Genomic DNA, 19,954 nt, shown 5'->3' with positions numbered 1-19,954 from the left:
CTGGCAGGGATGGAGGTTCCTGGAATGCAGAGAAGGAGTTGCTGAAAAGCGAGGATCTACGGAAGGGGCAGGTGGGGGACTGGGGGAGCTGGGAAATGGTGGGGAAACATCCCTGGGGGAAAAACTGGGGTGGGACAGGAGCAGGTTTGGGTTGAGAGAGATGGGATGGAATGGGATGGGATGGGTAATGGAAATGGGATGGGATGGGAGATGGATGAGATAGAAATGGGGTGGGATGGAAATGAGATGGGATGGAGATGGGATAGGATGGAAATAGGATGGAGATGGAAATGGGATAGGATAGAGATGGAAATGGAGTGGGATGGACAGAGAAATGGAGTGGGATGTAGATAGGGTAGGACGGACATGGGACAGGATGGAAGGAGCACAATTCCTTCATCAGATAACAATACAGATTTAAAGCATTTTTCCACCAGGGTATCTGGGCATAAAAGCCTTTGGTTTAATGTTTTTTTCCAGTAAAAAAGTAGAAATATTATTTTATTCACTGGGTCAGAGCACGAGTCTACTTTCATTCTTTTTGGCTGTGGTAAAAATAACTAAATAATTAAATATTTTTGTATTTTTATATATAAATGACTAGAATTAAAATAAACTATTTCTTCAGCTGGATCATTTCACAGCTCAGGGCATGGACAAATTTCCCTGATTCAGTCACGGACTGAAATGCAGGAAAATTCAGCATTTTAAAGCTTGAATTTTCATTCTGCTGTCAGTCCAAGAATGGCCAAATACATATAATAGGGGAAAAAAACATCTCTAAATAAGAAATGCCTCAAATGGATTTGGCTTCTAAAGCCTTGCAATAAAATACTTGCCAAGATACTGCAAAAATGAAAATTTAAAGAATAAAAATAACAAAGGAAAAAGAAAGCTCTGAAAATGAATGTAACAGTTGCAAACAGTAGCTGGAATAACAAAATCAAAAAGCAAAGGCATTCTGTAGCTGGAGGAGGAATGAAAAGGCATCAGACTTACCTGATGGAGAGGAGAAAAGAAGAATGATGGAAAAGCTGCGCAGAGCTGCTGCTTTTATACCAACCCTGGGATGCCCCGGGGCTGAACACGCCGAGCCCGGGAGTCGCCACCTCGGATGAGCCCGAATCACTCCCCAAAGTGATGAAACTCTCCTCACTTTGCAAAACCACCCTGAATCTCTGCCCAGCACATTCCAGCTGCCGGCTCCCTTTCATCTCGGATCCTGATGGAGCAGCTCCATCCCTCCCAGCGGGAATTAAATCACATTTGCTGAGCCCTTCCTTCATTAGCTTCATTAATGATTTTAATTGGAGTCAGAACCTGCTGCCGTGCACAGGTTTGGGGGTTTGGGGCTCCGGATCCTGGCTCTCATCACTTCTGATGCCAGATTTTGCAATGGAATGCTTGGAGAGCATTCCATTGCAATCAGGAGCCTCCTGATGGGTTTTGCACCAGCAGCCACAAACCTTAGGTCATTCTGGGAATCGTGGATTTGCCCGCTGGGACTGGGAAATTCCCAATTTTCCTCAATGCAGAAAACACAATATTTTAGTACCTAAAGCGGGACTTAAATCAAAGGTTTGTGTTTTTGGTTTTTTTTATTTGTTTTTTTTTTTTTTGTTTGTTTGTTTTTTTTTGTTTGTTTGTTTTTTTTTTTTCTGAAGGGGTATCAGTGTTTTTTTCACAGATGAACATTGCCAAGTCCCACCTCAAAACCGCTCATTTGCTGTGGATGAATTATTAAATAAACTCATTCCTACTAAAGTTACACTGAAATCGGGAGGTTCTTTCCCCAAAAAGAATCTTTCCACCTTTGGGATGTTCCCAGGGGATTACAGGAATAATTCCCCACAAAAATGTCCAAATATTTTTTGGGTGTGTTTTTAAGCACTTCCCAAACCCTCCTTAATAGTTTATGTGTGAAATGGGGTGTGATTACTGCAATATAAATATGTGGTTGTGTTCTAACAGCCCAGCATTTTGAAACATAATTAAAATTAGTCTTATAATTATTATTAAAAGTAAAATGTGAAAAAAAAAATTTGTCCAAGTGAACTCTTCCTGTTCCCTTCACCAGCTCATGGCTTCTCACCTCAGTGGATTTTCTCATCTAATTTAAGTTTTCATTTATTTGGGTGAGTTTCTTCTTCAGTGCTGATGTTTTAGCTCCCATTTTCTCTGTTTGTAGCCTGAACATCTGTGAGACAAAACACAGATCTGGATAGTTTAAAAAATATCTCTAATTTCCTCTGAAAAGTTCTGAATGGTTTTGTCCAAATCCAAATTGCAACTACACATAAAAGTTGCTGATTTCACAAGGAAGGCACCAAGGTTTTCATCAATTTTTTTATCTACTATGGGTGAAGAAGAAAGCAAAAAATCTTGCACCTTCAAGCAGATGAAAATGATGATTAACACTTGAGCCAGCATCATTATGCCAGCTAATGAGAGGTGAATAAATGAAGCAGCAGAATCCGCGCTGTCATTCTGAGTGTATTTCATGGAACGTTACCAGGCGTGAACCTTGGCCAATTAAAGTGCTGAGATGAAAGAAATCTTCGGGTTGTAATTTGCATTTCATGCAGCGTCAGAATTTGAATCAACTCATAAACAGAAACATTGAGCAAAACTCTTTCATCACCGCGCGGCGACCCAGGCGTGATAAACGCGCTAATGGGAGCCTCGCAGTCTCCAGCAGCTCAGAGGACGTATCAAAAGGCCCTCCTTGAAACTGCCTGGAGTTTCACAGAATCCCAGACTTATTTAAGTTGGAAAAGAGCTCCAAGGTCACCGAGTCCAGCTGGGACCACCCCCCACCTGCTCATCCAGACCAACATCCAGGAATTTCTCAGACACTGCCAGGGGTGGCCACTCCAACCCTCCCCGGGTAGCCCCTTCCAAGGCCTTTCCAGGAGGAATTTTCCAAAAATTTCCAATCCTGGCACTGCTCAAGGCCATTCCCTCTTGTCCTGCCCCTGTTCCCTGGAGTCAGTTCCCAAATGCCCCCTGGCAGATCCCAAATTCCCCCTGGATCCCCCTTTTCTCCAGGCTGAGCCCCCCCAGCTCCCTCAGGATTCTCCATTCCCTTTTCCAGCTGCTCCAGCCCCGTTCCCTTCCCTGGAGATTCTCCAGCCCTCCATGTCCCTCTTGCCCATAACTGGACACCTGATTTTCCCATTTCTGTGAGATTTCCAAGCTTTTCCCCTTGTCCCTCAGAAGGCTCTGCTGGGTGACGGCCACGCTCGCATCACCTGATGACCGTCACATTTCCCGATGACCAAGTCAAGGATTGCCCTGACCCGAGGGTGGTGGCTCAGTCACCATCCAGTGTCATCACACAGATCCTTCGTGCCTTCCTTCTGGAAGCACCGCTAGAGCCTGGCTTAAACCCTGCTTAAGGGCTCCTTTTATAACCTGAGCTCTTCTTGCGCTTCTCTTCACCACCACAGATTTTCTGACTGATTTATCAGGTCCTGGCAGGAGGTAGACAGATTTTCTGACTGATTTTTCAAGTCCTGGCAGGATGTAGAACATCGACTCCTCCTGTCATTTGGATACCACTGGGGAAGCTCCGGGTTCTCCTGGGAGTCATTCAATTTTGCAGCAGGTTTTGCCTTTTTTAAATTCACTTTTTCCCTTCAGTTTTCTGGTCAGATGTTCAACAAATCTTTTTGCTGCAGGAAAATGCATACCCTGAGATCTTTTGGCAGCTGAACCAGATAAAGAAAACTCCTTGTGAGATAAGGATCTGCCTGAATCAGGAGGTGGCTTTGTGCTTTGCTGATGACATAAGAAGATAACGACATTTATGGTGCAGTGCTTTAGGGTTTTAGGCTACTTATAAAATATGGACACAAATTCTATTTCTATTTAAAACATAAATAAATTAAACCCATGGTCTTGACGATCTTCAAGACTCTTCCCACCCAATTCCGTGATTCCATGACCACTCATGAGGTCCTTGTTGTGGATTTAAAGAAGTTCCCTCTGCACACAGACCTCAACACGTAGAGGAAACTTCTGCTTATCTTTGGCCACCATGCTGTGACCACGTTGTAATTCCGTAAATGTAAATTTACTGAAATTGTAAATTCATGGGTAAAACAGCCCCGTGGAAGGCTCTCCATGGAGACTTTTCCCTCTGGGCAGGGTTTGCTCAATGTTTTTGCAGCCTCATGCAGAGCAGGGAGCTTTCCCCAGTGAGGTTGGCAAACTCAGGGGTGGGTGAGGACACAAAAGCCCAACACGAGGATTTTCAGTGATGCAACAGTTTTAATGAGAATGAAAAGTACACAAACAACATGGTAACATCAGGATTGTAAATGCAGGCAGAGCTTGAAAGACACTTCAGTCTGTCATTGCATTCAGCCACAGGGATGATAAAGAAGATAACAAGGAACTGAACTCATGGAGGTATCAGGAAAGATTTTAAAGGGAAGAAAAATCTGCATTTTGCTTTGCCCTTCTACATCATCCAGAGGGTTTTCCGTAGGGTTTAGCAGATCCCCCAGAAGCCGCGGCCGTAGCGGCCATACCAGGAGGAGTAGGGGCTGCAGTAGCCAGAGCCAAAAACTCTGCCAGAGCCATACAGGCCCCGGTATCCCCCACAGGAGCCCAGACCCCCATAGCCCCACAGACCCCCGTAGCCCAGGGATCCGTAACCCCCATATCCATAGAGACCCCCATAGCCCAGGGACCCATAGCCCCCATAGCCCAGGGAGGCCCCAGAGGCTGGGAGGACGGGAGCTCCAGCAGATCCCACCACGGAATCCTGCGGGAAGGAGCTCAGGATGGGGCCGGGGAAGGTGACCACCACGGCGGGAGGCTGGATCACGGTGGTGGAGTCGGGGCACTGGCGGACGCACGGCTCATTCCCACTGTCAGCCAGGGGCTGGGGCCGGATGACGCCGCAGGCAGAGGAAGGGTACAGGTCGTAGCAGGACATCTTGCAAGGGGATTGGAGGTCAGCAGACACTGAGGAGTGAGCAAAAGGCAGAAATTCAATGGTTAAAAGATTTGACAGTTGGACATGTGGATGGAAATAATTGTTATGTCTCAAGTCTTGGTTGTGCTTCATTCTCATCAGTGTTTTTGTAAATGACTTGCTCTCTGAGCTGTCGTCTCTCCTGGGGTCTCATTCCTAATTTCTTGTACTTCATTCCCACCTAGAAAACCCATAGAAAATTCTTATTGGGTGAACAAACCTTCTGCAAGGCTTTGGAAGCTGCTTTGATAATTTTTCTAATTTCTACTGAGAAGAAAGAATGATTTTACCATTTCAAACCTATGAATGTCGAGCACCAACTAAAAATAAATCATCACAAAATAACCCAATTATTAAGAATCTTAGAATCCTTATGGATGATCCCAACCTCAATTAAGACCCGCAGAAAAGAGAGACTGGAATTTTCTAAGGGAAAATTCTAAGGGAAGAGATCCCTTAGAATGGTGCTTACCTTTCTCACAAAGGTGAATGAAGCAAGGAAGGCGAGGTGAAGAGCCCCGGGTTGGGAGAGCTTTTATACCATTCCCAAAATCCTGAGGAACGTCTAAGGTGCAATTTGGGGATGTGCATAATTGGGGCAAACCCCAAATGAATGCGACACGTAGGTCCTCAAAGTTCTGCTGACTCTTTGTTTATTTGCTGGTCCCAGGTCTCGTGAAATGTGATAGGTGCGTTTCATCACAGAGCCCTCTTTCATCTGGAATGGTGACAAGTCATCCTCATTCCTGTTATCATTCCATTCACAGCCCTGGCGTTACAGCAGAAATTATCCCAACGCTCTTTTGGAGCTTCTCCATCATTAATGGCAAAACCCGTCTGCTCGCTTGGGGTCACCTGATGTGCAGAGCTTTTTCCCATTAAAAACCAAAATACCTGGAGAATAAATGTTTTAGAGCAACTTTGGGGTGGTCATTTTTATCATTATTATTCTCTGCTTAATGCGAGAACAATATGGAACCCAAAGGAAGGCATGGAAAGCATCCTGTGGTCCTTAAATGGTTTTTGTTACAGAATCTTGGAATTATTTGGGTTGGAAAAACCCTCCAAGACCATCAAGTCCAAGCTGTGACCACCTTCACCACCCAAGGCCATTCCCTGTTTTCCTGTCCCTTTTTCCCTGGGACCGGAGCCTGTGGTTGCCCCATCCCTGGAACTGTTTTTGAATAAAATACGGTTCATGAATTTCCAGGTTTTATTCAGAATTTGTTATTTCAAATTCTTTTTCACTGGGAAAAATCCTGAAGGGGCACAAACCCCCAGTATTTGGCCTTGAACTGATGATAACAAGGACACAAATATCTTGACCGAAGCATTTGAATGTGATGTCATTCCATAATTGTGAGGCACCTAAATCCAGCTCCATGCCTTTAATCTACTGGACCATCTACAGGATTTGCATGGACTTGCTCCCCGGAAGCTTGAAAAGATTATTGTCCAAAAGCCCCTGGCCCCCAAAGGCTGAGAACCCCACCTCACCATTTAGGGATCACCTATAGCGTGGAGTCTGCAATATTGAAATGGCCCACCCGTAAACGAGGCAAGAAGGAGCCTTTGTGTCACACGTTCCAAATTCCTGATTGTTCCCTCATCCCAGAAACTTCCAGCTCAGCCCATTTTGGGATTTATGACTTGTGTATCACAGGAGCTCATGAATTTCTAAGAACCAAGGCTATAATTCAAAGCACTTGCATCATGTTTTGACTTTTGCACCAGAGGATCCATTTTTCCCTAAAAAATCCCACGTTTCCTCAGGCCCATTCAATGTTCTCAGTTGCCATCTTTGTCCAGAAAACATCGGACCCTCAACACCTGGGAAAAGTCTCTTTAGGACCTCCAATCCCTTTGTGGCTTTAGTTAACTTTGTGAGTTCATTCCTCGTTTATCTCCCAAACAAGCCTCAGGAAGGCAAAGATTCCTCTGTGTCTCCTCCATGGAACTCTGTGGACTTGGCCAAAATTAAGGATTTCACTGTTTTTCCTGCTCAGGATTAAATTCCAGTGAAATTTGTGATTCCGATGAACCCATGAGCCACTCTCCAGGTATTCAGTTAATACCAAGAGGAGCTGGCTTGGTGATTCCTGATGTAATTCCAAGGAAGTGACAGAGGAATAATGCTGGGTATTAATCTCCCCCCCAAGTTGTCACAAGATGAAAGAATTCTCTATAATCTCAGATGATGTTTAGATCATTATTACAAACAAATTTGAAAGGCCTCATAAACGCCAATAATGAACCCAACAATTTCATCATCCTGATGGTTGCATGAGTTCGAAATTGGGGCGGGCAAGATGCTGATGTGGTACCTCCAGCTGATATAAAAGCTCCTTTGTCTCCTCGCTCCTCCAAACGCTTCCCTTGACTTCTTGGAGACTTGGGTAAGTCTGAATCTTCTCCATTGCTCTTGGTGTATTTTTTACTGCTGGTTTCAACTCGAGTTGATATCCAGCATCCTTTCTGTTGGGTGAATCTGCATGGACTTGGGAAAGATCAAGGACTTTTCTGTCTTTTTGGTGTGTGGAACACTCTGTGGAGTTCTTGGTGTCAGGAACTCCAGACCTTGGAGCAACTGGACAGTGCTCTGAGTCAACTGAGGTGACTGGATCTCCTCCCCTGTGGAGCCAGGCTGGGAGAGCTGGGAATGTTCAGCCTGGAGGAATGGAGGTTTTGTGGAGACCTCAGGATCTGCAGGGGTTCCAGGGAAGGTGGAGAGGGACTTTACTCAGGAACTGTAGGGACAGGACACAGGGAATGGGGTGGGGGGAACAGAGGGGAAATTGAGGTTGGATATTGGGAAGAAATATTTCCCTGTGAAGGGGGGGAAGCCCTGGCACTGGATATACTATGGATTCTCCATCTCTGGGAGTGTCCAAAGTCAGTTGAGACAGGGCTTGGAACAACCTGGCATAGTGGGAGGTGTCCCTGCCCATGGAGGGGGTGGGACTGGATGATCTTAAGGGTGTCTTCCAAACCAGGCAATTCCAAGGTTCTCTGGTTTAGCTCTAAATAACCCTGAAAAGAGCAGGGAGTTGGACTTGAGCCTTTTGAGTCACTTCCAGCTTGAGGAAGCCTGTGATTCTCTGATCCTCGTTTTGATACATTTAACCCATCTCAACCTTTGCATAAAAGGTTCAAGGTTTGACAAGGGTGTCACCCCTGCAGCCGTTCACACATGATAAAGTCATTTGTGTCCTGGTACCACAAATCCTCAGACTCTCCTTCACATTCCCGCTTTCAAGTTCCTCCTCAGAACTCTTTTAAGGATTTACAGAACATCGTTGGAGATTTGTTCTTTGTTGTCTTGTCAAATGCCTTTCTGGGCACTCACAATCCTATAATCTGTTGTTCCCTTGACTCTCAGCAAAACTGGGATGAGTGGGAAGATGAAGCTACTGTAATTAAGTTCTCTATAAGCTCCATCTCATGCAAACCTGCTGAACCCCAATCTGAGTTTTCCTAATGACTCATCCAATGACCTTGGACAAAGTCACTTTGCTCTCGCTGGTTTTGCTTCCCAGTTTTCAGTTTAATATGGAGAAATCAGTCATAGTCCTTTGCAGGATGTTACGAGGGACAAGGTTTTTAGAACATTTCCCACTTGCTCTTGTGTGCGGACATCCTTTAGAGGATTTTTGAAAAAAACGCTTTTTGGAAACAAGAGAGAACTGAGATTTCAAAGTGCTCAGAACACTCTACTTGTTATTTTAATTTAAATTGCTCAATTTTTAACTCCTTGTTTTCTTTTTTAGCCTGTGTTGACCTCCAATCCCTGCAAAATGTCCTGCTACGACCTGTACCCTTCCTCTGCCTGCGGTGTCATCCGGCCCCAGCCCCTGGCTGACAGTGGGAATGAGCCGTGCGTCCGCCAGTGCCCCGACTCCACCACCGTGATCCAGCCTCCCGCCGTGGTGGTCACCTTCCCCGGCCCCATCCTGAGCTCCTTCCCGCAGGATTCCGTGGTGGGATCTGCTGGAGCGCCCGTCCTCCCAGCCTCTGGGGCCTCCCTGGGCTATGGGGGCTATGGGTCCCTGGGCTATGGGGGTCTCTATGGATATGGGGGTTACGGATCCCTGGGCTACGGGGGTCTGTGGGGCTATGGGGGTCTGGGCTCCTGTGGGGGATACCGGGGCCTGTATGGCTCTGGCAGAGTCTTTGGCTCTGGCTACTGCAGCCCCTACTCCTCCTGGTATGGCCGCTACGGCCGCGGCTTCTGGGGGATCTGCTAAACCCTACGGAAACGTCTTGGAGTAAGGAATCACCGGCAATGGAGAGATACAATCCTGGCCCTAGAGGAGGTGTTGTGACTACGGCCACCCCACTCCGGTGGAGCTGGAAGCACACAACTCCTCCTTAATTCGTTCACTTTCTACTTGTCATCTTCTGGGCTTTTTTTCCCATCTGTGTGTGTGCAATATGTGGGATAAAATAATCATTTATCTTCTTCTAAAATGCAACTTCACTGTCCAACTGGAGAAGAGCAGCCACGGAAGGAGTTGCCTGTGATCTGATATTCTTCATACTCTGCAATGCTTTTCTGTAAATGCTTTTTTTTTTCATTAAAGTGATTCTGTTCTGCAAAAAACAAATGAAGTTTTAGTTTAAATTTCTCTGGCTGTGGGTTTGCAACACTTCTCTCTGTATGGGGGGGGCGGGGGGGGAATTCAAATCCTTACAATGGGCTGACTTCAAAAACACCTGGAACGTCTTAGCTGGGAGTGAAGTCGCTCCCTGTTACTTGATCCAGAATTTGGGAGCAGGAATCCTCCCTGCCCAGCTGTCCTGGGGCACAAAAATAACATTACAGAGTCATGGACTCATGGAATGGGTTGGATTGAAAGGACCCTAAAGATCTTCTCCTTCCACCCCCCACCATGGGTAGGGACACCTCCCACTAGACCAGGTTGCTCCAGCCTGGCATTGGACACTTCCAGGGATGGGGCAACCAGAAATTCCCAGGAAAACCTGTACCAGCGCCTATCCACCCTCACAGGGAACGATTTCTTCCCAATATCCACCCTAAATTTGCCTTCTGTCAGTGTGAATCCATTCCCCCTTGTCCTGTTACTCCAGTTCCTCTCCAGCTTCCCTGTAGATCCTGGAAGGTGGAATCTCACCAGAGCAAGAAGAAGGGTGGATTTGCTCACAGGTTAAGGTATTTCCTACCTTTTAATTTTTCCAGGTACCATCCCCCCATGTTCTCTCTGCTCCAGCTTTTCTTGCTGGTATTAATGAATCCTTGAAGGAGCTGTTTTTCTGTCAAAAGCCATCCAACACTTTACATTTCATGATTATTCAGAAAGATTTCAGATTTCAAAGTTTCACTCTGTGGCCCAGAAAACTTTAAATAAAGATTTGACAAGAAATTTATTTAACTTTTTGCTGAGGACTCTCCTGAGGACAGAGTTTAAGTATTTGATTGAGGAAATATTTGAGTCAGAACATGAAGTTCAAAGAGATGAAAGCTTTACCTGGAAGAAACTCATACGGAAATTTAATCTTCCATGCTTTTTTGGGCAGGACATTCATCTCCATGGTTTAGGGACAGGTTGGATGAAGATCTGGGCCACCTGGGCCAATGGGAGGTTTCCCTGCCCATGGCAGGGCATGGAATGAGATGAGCTTTAAGATCCCTCCCAACCCAACATTCCATGATTCCAGGATATTTTAGGGTGTTACTGACACCTGCACAGGTGAGGCTTCTCCAAAGGCAAATAACAATGGTGAAAACAGGAGAAAAGAACACCAGAACATAGCAACTTTGATGCAATAAACTTTTAATGACAACAAGCAAAGCAATGCATTTGCAGAGTCTCCAAGAAGCAAGAAACTCTTCTCCAGCCAGAGGCACATTCACATGTGATTGATTTGGGTTCTCTTCCAAATCCCAGATGTTTATGTGAACAAACAGGACCCATTTTGAGCCCTTTTGTTCCATATTTAGCCCAGGCAACATAGAAATGGGGCGGGAAAAGCTTTAAGGCAGAAGCTAAAAAAGGAGAAATCCAAAAGGGGCTGGACAGCTACAAATTTGTGGTTTTGGAATGGAGCAGCAGTGGTTCCAAGCTCTTTGGCTGTGAAACCATCACATTTCATCTGTTGGTGAGACATCACTTGGGATTTTTCCCTCGGATTTAGCAGGACCCGCAGCTGCCGCGGCGGGTAGCGGCCATAGCGGGAGGACCAAGGGCTGCAGGAGCCAAAGGATCTCCCAAAACCATAAAGGCCCCGGTACCCCCCACAGGAACCCAGAGCCCCATAGCCCAGGGAGGAGCCCCCATATCCATACAGACCCCCGTAGCCCAGGGATCCGTAACCCCCATATCCATAGAGACCCCCATAGCCCAGGGACCCATAGCCCCCATAGCCCAGGGAGGCCCCAGAGGCTGGGAGGACGGGAGCTCCAGCAGATCCCACCACGGAATCCTGCGGGAAGGAGCTCAGGATGGGGCCGGGGAAGGTGACCACCACGGCGGGAGGCTGGATCACGGTGGTGGAGTCGGGGCACTGGCGGACGCACGGCTCATTCCCACTGCCAGCCAGGGGCTGGGGCTGGATGACGCCACAGGCAGAGGAGGGGCACAGGTCGTAGCAGGACATCTTGCAGGGGTGGAGGTTAATCTGTGGAAGGTGTTAATTTATATTAATTTTAAAGGAATAGCAAACTTTAGGTTGTGCCGGCACAGTCCAAGGGTATCAGTAATAAATCTGGGAAGTTAATGTATTTCCTTTTCTTATTTTTCCTATGGCTGTGATCTCCAGGCTACTCTTGACTTCAGTTCAACACAGTCTGTACTCTTCAGTTGTATCTTTGAATTTCCAGATCTGGTAATTTCATCAGCATTACATTACTCTTAGCTGATGATTTCTACTCAGATTTTATCTTTCCTGTTACAAACTCAGCAAAACTCTACCAAATACCGGCACATATACAGGTTATTCTTTATCTCCTAAAATACAGACAAGCAACCGTTTGGAGTGCTAAAATAATACAAATTTGGGGTTCAATACCACTCAGTGAATCCCTCTCCTGAAAGACCTAGAGATAAATGAGAAATTAAACACCAAATATCCTACAGAGCATCGGCAGCCTGACTGCAAACAGATTTCTTGACAGAAAGTTCAATTTAGAGAAGGTTGAGACAAAAGTGACTTACCTGGTTCACGAAGGCAGAACAGGTGAGAGAAGTGGATGGAAGGACCTGGTGCAGACACCTTTTATAGAGCTCCCTGCTTGCCCACAGGGCATTGGCCACCTGATGCGCCAGTTCATAATTAGGTCCCAACCCCAAATTGCAGGACACTTAATTCCCCAAAGTGCTGAAATTGTCTTTGCTTATTGCTGGTGCACTTCAAACCCACACATAGCATGAGCTGCACATTCCATCCCAGACCTCTATTGTCTCTGGGCTTTATGTGAGGAATTATTTTTTTATGATCCCATTGCTTTCCTTAGCGTTAGAGGAGGAAATAAAGCTGACTTCATTTATTTATGAGTCCTTCATAATTGGGATGACTGAAGGACCTCGTGATTTTGTCCAGGTAAAGGTCCTTGAGTGAGATCAACAGGAGACACGGCGCCAATGGAGTTTCTTTTAGGGCCTCAAATGAGGACTGGGGACAAATAACAAAGGGAAAAACATTGGTTCTGCAGGCTCAGCATTTCTCCCTCCACCTACTCAAGGCAAGGCAAACACAACAATCAGGAGCATCTTTGAATGGACTTTATACCATAAAATGCTATCATGGAATGGTTTGGGTTGAAAAAGACCTTAAAGATCATCCAGTGGCACCTCCTGACATGGGCAGGGACTCCTTCCATAGACCAGGGTGCCCCAAGGCTCATCCATCCTGGCCTTGGACACGTCCAGGGAGGGGATATGGAATATCCTGTGCCTGGGCCTCCCCACCCTCACAAGGTGCACAATTCCTGCCCAATATCCCATCTAAACCTCCTCTCTGTCAGTTTTAATCCATCCCCTCTTTTCCTGCCAATTCAATCCTTAAAAGGAGTCTCCCCCCATGTTCTTTTTTAAACTCTTCACTGGTTCTCTTTCAGTCCCTGGAAACAGAGAAATATTTCACCTGGCAGCCACAATTCCATGGAAATTGAGTTTTCTGAGTTGTTTCATGAGCTTTCCTTTCCTTTCTCATGTTTTCCCCTCCTATTCTTACATGTTAGAGACACAACATTCTGTGTATTAAATAAAAAAGAAAAAATAGATTTTATTCTTAAGGTCAAAGACAGGAAGGTCAGTGTTATAAACCAAGAGCTGATTATGGGAAAAACCCAAGTGGCCTCAATTTATGCATTTTAATGAGATAATCTCCTGTAATTGTGGTGTGTTTACACCCAGGCACAGATTTTATATAACTCTGACACAGTAGGAACAAGACAGTAATGGGTGTTCAGGAGGTGCTTGAAAATCCCTTGGAATATTCTTGTAAAACTTTGACATGACTTTTTGGGTTTTTTTTTCCCAGGATAATGGCTCAGGAAATTCCCATACGTATCTCCAGATTTGAAAAAGCTCACAATTTATAAATAACACATGGTGTGGAGATAACCAGGTAGGTGATTATGATAACGATGATAATGATAGAGTAGGACGATCGTGGTGTAAACAGAGAGAGAAACCTCAGCAAATCCAACATTTGCTTTTCCCAGCAGATTCCCACTTCGTAATTGCTTTGTGCTGAAAGATGACAGCAAGGATGGGACTAGCTGCAAGATCCTCTCTAAAAAAAAAGGGATTTTATTTCTACAGCTAAATTTGGGATTTCTCCTATATAGAATCATATAGGAATGGTTTAAAATTGGCAGGGACCTCAAAGACCCTCTTGTTCCAACACCTGCCATGGACAGGGTTGACTGTCCCAGGTTGATCCAAACCAGCCTTGAACACTTCCAGAGATGGAACCATCTCAAAAAAACATAAATTTGAATATTAATTCAATGTACACTCTGATTATTCTGAGCTTTCCATTCTAATCCTTAAAATCATAAATATCGCTCCCTTCAGAACTAAACTCAGGTTTAAACTGTGGCTTAAGGGTCAGAAAAAACATAAGACATTTCTGGCTATTTGTTTCCCCAAACCATTCTAAGAGTTTTATAATTTCTGTAAATGTCTGAGCGTAACTGTCTTATAAGACAGGACAAGAATATTTGTGTAAAAACAGCTCAGTGCATGGTGTCACTCCAGAAAACTGACACTAATTCATGAATCATGTTTCAGGATGAACGATGCACCAATTTCAACCCACCAGCGTTTCAGCTCAAAGGACCTTGTGTGATGTAACGCGGCATTTGAAATCAAGAATAAACACAAAGAGCAACAATTTCATCACTTTGAGGAGCAATCAATACAAAAAAATGTTCTGTGTCAACTAATGAGCTCCTCTGAGCCCTCAGGCAAGTCTGAACTGTATAAAAGCTGTCTCCACTTGGGGTTCTCCCAAACGTCTTCCCTCCACTCGTTCTTCTCAACACTTGGTAAGTTTGGAGCTGCTCTTTTCTGCTTTTAGAATTCCTCTTTGCTGCTTTTGGAATCTATCTTTGCTACTTTTGGAATCTCTCTTTGCTGTACAATTCAGCTGGGGTGCTCCCTTCTATTGGGAACTCATAGGAAAAATTTGAGGTGAAGAGATAAACCTTGCAAAACCTTATGGAAGGCTGCTCTCTGCTTTCAAGGTTGGCATTCTGTTCCAAACCAAACTGGAAGTTTCTTATCAGAAAATTCTGCTAGATATTGGGTTGCCTTCACCAGTTGTAGCCATAATGTGAAAGGTTCTGTTTTTATTCCTATTCTCTGTTTGGTTAAATAGGTGACTGGAAGTTATTTGGAAAGTTTAGATCTTTCTGGTTCACAGGGAAATGTTGAGTTTAGAGGCAAACCTGCCATTAGATCCAGTTTGTTCTATTACAAATCAACTGAACTGCTTTAAATTCAAGATAAATGGGCATGAACACCTCAAGAGACCAGGCACTGGCTTGGAGTAGGACACAGAGAAGAATTGAGACCTGTTTAAAACGCTCTGTATTAGATTTATTTAAGATTAAAAGGGATCCTGGAGGGAATTTAAGGAGCTGAAATGTGAAGTGCTGGGTTTTCCAAGTTAATGAGAGCAAGTGGTTTGGTGTGAGAATTTTTCAAAAGAGTTCATAGCCCAAAATCAAAATGCTGGGGTGTTAAGCTCATTGTAGGGATCTCAAAGCCCTGATTCAATTTTGGAAATATGGGACAATTGTCTTTGCAATTTCCTTGCAATGGTCTCATCCAAGAAACTACGAGGGAATCTGAACAGACAATGAGTTATAATCCCTGTTTTGACAAGGATCAGCACAAAGGAGATCAGTGGGAATGAAGAGCCAGAGTCATGAATTCCTGAATAACAACACACACCACTTCTGGAGTAGAGTCCCTCTCCTTGTTGATCCCCTGACTCACCAAAGTGACCCAGCAAATAATTTTGGCTGTTCTTATTCAATTTTCATCTCTAAGAGATGTGGGGAAATTCTGGTGCTTTAAAGCTCTCCTGTCTGGCGAAAAGCAGCCAGCTCCAGAGCCCTTTTCCATTGGCAAATAACATCTTTACTTGCTCTAATCAACTCTTGCAGATCGACCTCCAATCCCCTGCAAGATGTCCTGCTACGACCTGTGCCCCTCCTCTGCCTGTGGCGTCATCCAGCCCCAGCCCCTGGCTGGCAGTGGGAATGAGCCGTGCGTCCGCCAGTGCCCCGACTCCACCACCGTGATCCAGCCTCCCGCCGTGGTGGTCACCTTCCCCGGCCCCATCCTGAGCTCCTTCCCGCAGGATTCCGTGGTGGGATCTGCTGGAGCTCCCGTCCTCCCAGCCTCTGGGGCCTCCCTGGGCTATGGGGGCTATGGGTCCCTGGGCTATGGGGGTCTCTATGGATATGGGGGTTACGGATCCCTGGGCTACGGGGGTCTGTATGGATATGGGGGCTCCTCCCTGGGCTATGGGGCTCTGGGTTCCTGTGGGGGGTACCGGGGCCTTTATGGTTTTGGGAGATCCTTTGGCTCCTGCAGCCCTTGGTCCTCCCGCTATGGCCGCTACCGCCGCGGCAGCTGCGGGTCCTGCTAAATCCGAGGGAAAAATCCCTCAGCTTGGCAGATGACACCGGTGGATCCTCACCTGAGCTCCTGAGGAAGAGGAAGAGCATCAGAACTTGACTTCAGACCATGGAGTCAGAACCCCTGTGGAAATTCTCCTTTTTGTTTCCTCCTTCCTTTCGGTCTCCTCTTCCCCGCCCCTTCCAGTGGCCAAATGTGCAGCTCCACCATCCATTGGCTTCTCCCTGAAATTCCTGCCTCCTGCCTCAAGGCTGAGGGAGCAGCTCTAGTGAGGGACAACCTGCTTGTCTTTGCCTCCTGTGTCCTTGTCCAGTGGGGCCTTCCCTACCCTTGCAATAAAAAAGTCCTGCATACAACACCTGTCTTTGTTTTTCCTGTTAAGCCCCAGAGTGGGATTCTTCCCCATCAGAACCAGGCTGAGATGCTTTTGGTGTGACCTGCAGCTCAGAGTCCTCTCTGCCTTACACTAATTATTCCAGTTGTCAGACTTCCAGTAGCTATTCCAATTATTTCCATCCAGTTTGGCACTGGAACAGGGAACTGTCACATCCCCAACGCTGCCGGAGCTCAAGGACAACGCTCTCAGGCACAGGGTGGGATTCCTGGGGTGCCTGTGCAGGGCTAGGAGTCAGACTCAATCCCCCTAGGGCCCTTCCAACCCAGGATATTCCGTGGTTCTTTAAGTCATTAATTTAGTGCTGGAATTCTTTTTAATTTTACATCTTCCAGGCGCTGTATTAGAAATCATCCAACTGCCTTCAAAGACAAAGCTAAAAAATACCGCCTGAAGTTCTGCCAAAGCAAGTTCTGAAAGGAATGATAGGAGGAAGGTGAACAAAGGGAAACAATTTCTGAGATAGGTATCTGATGAGCAAAGATGAGGCACTACCTTCTCTTTTTTCGTTAATCACTGCCATGATAAAGTTGCCTCGGGGAAGGTTTGGCTGAACCTGTCAGCAGGTGAGGTAAAAAGAACATGAACAGATGCATTAGAGAGGATTTACCTCTTCCTTCACCGGGACTCTTTCAAAGAAAATATCTTAATCAGTGTGAAGGAACAGCAGATCTTATTTTTCACAGGTAATTTCAATATTCTTCCTTGTATTGGACGGGATCTGTCAGATGGCTGTAAGTAATAAATTGAAATTAAAATTAGTCCATAGTACCTGTGAATGCTGCTTTTATTTTCACAAACCAAGACTTAATTTTTATGGGTAAACAAACACTTATTTGAGAATATTTTGACAAAAAAAAAAACCCACACAGAATTGTTTAGGTTGGAAAAGACCTTTGAGATCATCTGGATTCCCACCTGGTCACCAAGCCCAAAATCCAGGAATTCCTTGGACATCTCAAGGGTGGGAATTCCAAAATTTCCTGAGCCCTTCCAAGGCCTGGCCGCCCTTTCCCAGAGGAAATTCCTATGTCCAACCTGAACATCCCCTGCTGCATCTCCAAAAGCTCTCCTCAGGCAGGTTCTCGTCTCTCTCCTTGCTTCATCCTCCCTGTCCCCTTTCCCCTCATCCAGGGCAGATCCTGAAAGAACTTTACAAAACGTGGATGCTTTTCCCTCCGTTTCTTTTCTGATCTTTGCTTCCACCCGCAGCCTCCAAGAGGTGCTTGGGTGTAAATCATGAGCTCAGCTGAACACCTGAGCTGTGACTGCCAAATTTCACCTGATCCTCTCAGCCAGGCAGTGCCAGGCAGGTACCAGCCAAATTAGGCGTTGTGTCAGACAAGTGCTAAGCCCAAGATAACACCCCTGAAGAGAGCCATTAACACCTAGGGAACAATGATTACACAGCTTTAATTTGGGCTGGATGCCTGCTCAGGGTGAGCTCATGTCTGATTGCAAAACCCAACAAAGGGCTGATCTTTCTCTCAATGTCTACGCGGGAGTTATGGGGTGGAGGGACTTCATTCCTTACTCAAGGATCCGTCGGGGAAAAACCTCTAATTATGCATTTACGTTTCTGGCATTGGCACATCTTTTGGGAGTCCTGATAACAGAAAGCTGAGTGGCACTGAGACGGAGGGAATCAGAGTTTCAGACTGGAAAAACGAGGTGGCTGAACTGTTGGGAGCAGTAATAACAGAGTGACCATCAAGGGACAGGGCAGAGCTGACTGCAGGGAAAGGAGGTGCTGCAATGGCAAGGAAACTTCCCTGTCCCACCTTCCAGGAGCCACCTCAGCATCCCAGGAACCAGGAAAACACCTCCAACGTCATTGAGTCAAACCCAGGACTGATCTCCACCTTGGCAACCAGCCCAGAGCACTGAAGGTCACGTGCAGTTGAACCATCTGAGCCACCACTGGTTCCAGTCACCTCTGCTTGAGCTCCCACACCTCTCACAGTCCCAGTCACACAAGGATTTCTCACTGCCTCAACCCCAGGTTTTCCAAGAAGAGTCTCAGACCCCTGGATGCCTAAAATAATTCAATCACGGTGCAAAAACAGAATAACAGCTCAAGATGGAGCCTCCAAGGAGGGACAAACAAAGGGCATGGTTGGATTTGATACCCTCAAAGCCTGGGGACATCAGCTCCTGCTGTGACCATGAGTTTGCAGTCACTTCGCTGGGTCAGAGGTCCCTTTACATGCTCTGGAGTGAATACACGGAAGGCAAAAAATATCTGAGAGCCATAGTAATATGAGCAGAACATGTAAAACCAAGGGAAAGAGCACACCCAATTTCCCTTTTGCTGCAAACATGCCCCTGCCTGTCCGACAGACAGAGTGAATCCAGGAAAAAACAATGGAAGTAATCCTGAGCAAAACAAAGAGTAGAACATGAACTGATGCAAACAAAGCAGAAACCCCTGACCACTTGCAGGAGTAAAAATCATATGATAGGCCCTGGTGACAAAAGGAGGGATCAGAACGCGCCCTCTTGCTGTGGAGGGAAGAGAGTTCCGGAAAATACACACAGAGACAGGAGTTGGATGCAGGAAAACTTTATTGTACCAAGAAGGGCAGGAGAAGCAGGGAGGGTGGGCAGGCCCCAGGCAGGCCGTGTGTCACGGGCTGCAGGAGGCCAGGGCAGCTTGTGCAGAGCTCAGCTTCTCCATGCTGGGCTGAGGCAGCAGCAGGGCTTTGGGGCAGTTGGTGGCGGCTCTAGCAGGGCCCGCAGGTGTCCCAGAGCTTCTTGCTGTAGCGGGGCCAGGCGCAAGGGCTGCAGGCAGGAGCAGCGTAGGCCCTGCCAAAGGTGCAGAGGCCCCCCGAGGCCTGGGTGGCGCCGGCGCCGTAGAGGCCGCCCAGCCCCAGGGAGCCGCCAAAGGCCGGTGCTCCGGAGGAGCCCACCACGGCCTGCTGGGGGAAGGAGCTGAGGATGGGGCCAGGGAAGGTGACCACCACGGGTGGAGGCTGGATGAAGGCAGAGGAGTCGGGGCACTGGCGGGCGCACAGCTCGTTGCAGCTCTCAGCGATGGGCTGGGGCACAGCCACGCTGGTTCTGGGCGGGCACAGGTCTGTGCTGGTCCTGGGGGGGCACAGGTCGTAGCAGGACATCTTGGCGTGGGATGCGAGGCAGCTCTGCAAGAGAGGACAGCCATGGCAGGAGAGCAGCCCAGGGCAGCGCCTGAGCCACAGGGGCCGGGCCTGGAGCAGGGAGCCGCGAGGAGGAGCACTCACACACTTACCCTTTTTCCTGAGGAGGAGAAGGTGGCTAGGGCAGTGCTTGGTCCAGTCTGGCCCTGACACGGCTTTTATAGCAGCCCTGGCCTTGCTCAGCTCCAGCCTGGCCAATCTGCAGAGGGGACACTCCCTGCTGCTGCTGCTGCTGACACCAGGGCTGTGCAGCCCCTGCCCCTCCCTGAGTCAGCATCCCCCAGGTGTCACCCCAGCACATCCCAAG

The 19,954-nt window shown here is 46.9% G+C and overlaps 5 protein-coding genes across 5 annotated transcripts; 2 read left to right on the top strand and 3 right to left on the bottom strand.

The window, feature by feature from the left end:
* Positions 1-4,252: 4,252 nt before the first annotated feature.
* On the bottom strand, positions 4,253-4,945 carry LOC128820524 (scale keratin-like). Its single transcript, XM_054001299.1, has one exon. It carries the CDS (start codon positions 4,943-4,945, stop codon positions 4,496-4,498), a length of 450 nt encoding a protein of 149 aa, XP_053857274.1. The 3' UTR covers positions 4,253-4,495.
* Positions 4,946-8,778: 3,833 nt separating this feature from the next.
* LOC128820526 (scale keratin-like) lies at positions 8,779-9,588 on the top strand. The gene has a single exon (XM_054001300.1). It carries the CDS (start codon positions 8,779-8,781, stop codon positions 9,226-9,228), a length of 450 nt encoding a protein of 149 aa, XP_053857275.1. The 3' UTR covers positions 9,229-9,588.
* Positions 9,589-11,037: 1,449 nt separating this feature from the next.
* LOC128820522 (scale keratin-like) lies at positions 11,038-12,168 on the bottom strand. Its single transcript, XM_054001297.1, is given in 3 exon segments — positions 11,038-11,160; positions 11,162-11,620; positions 12,157-12,168. Coding segments are annotated over 2 exon segments (465 nt in total). The 5' UTR covers positions 11,600-11,620; positions 12,157-12,168; the 3' UTR covers positions 11,038-11,133.
* Positions 12,169-15,627: 3,459 nt separating this feature from the next.
* Positions 15,628-16,454, top strand: LOC128820523 (scale keratin-like). The gene has a single exon (XM_054001298.1). It carries the CDS (start codon positions 15,644-15,646, stop codon positions 16,106-16,108), a length of 465 nt encoding a protein of 154 aa, XP_053857273.1. The 5' UTR covers positions 15,628-15,643; the 3' UTR covers positions 16,109-16,454.
* Positions 16,455-19,215: 2,761 nt separating this feature from the next.
* Positions 19,216-19,627, bottom strand: LOC128820547 (scale keratin-like). Its single transcript, XM_054001321.1, has one exon. The coding sequence runs from the start codon at positions 19,606-19,608 to the stop codon at positions 19,216-19,218; it is 393 nt and encodes a 130-aa protein (XP_053857296.1). The 5' UTR covers positions 19,609-19,627.
* Positions 19,628-19,954: the final 327 nt, after the last annotated feature.

Source organism: Vidua macroura, chromosome 29 (assembly GCF_024509145.1).
Source record: "Vidua macroura isolate BioBank_ID:100142 chromosome 29, ASM2450914v1, whole genome shotgun sequence".
Classification (NCBI taxonomy): domain Eukaryota; kingdom Metazoa; phylum Chordata; class Aves; order Passeriformes; family Viduidae; genus Vidua; species Vidua macroura.
This window is presented reverse-complemented; position numbering and strand designations above follow the sequence as displayed.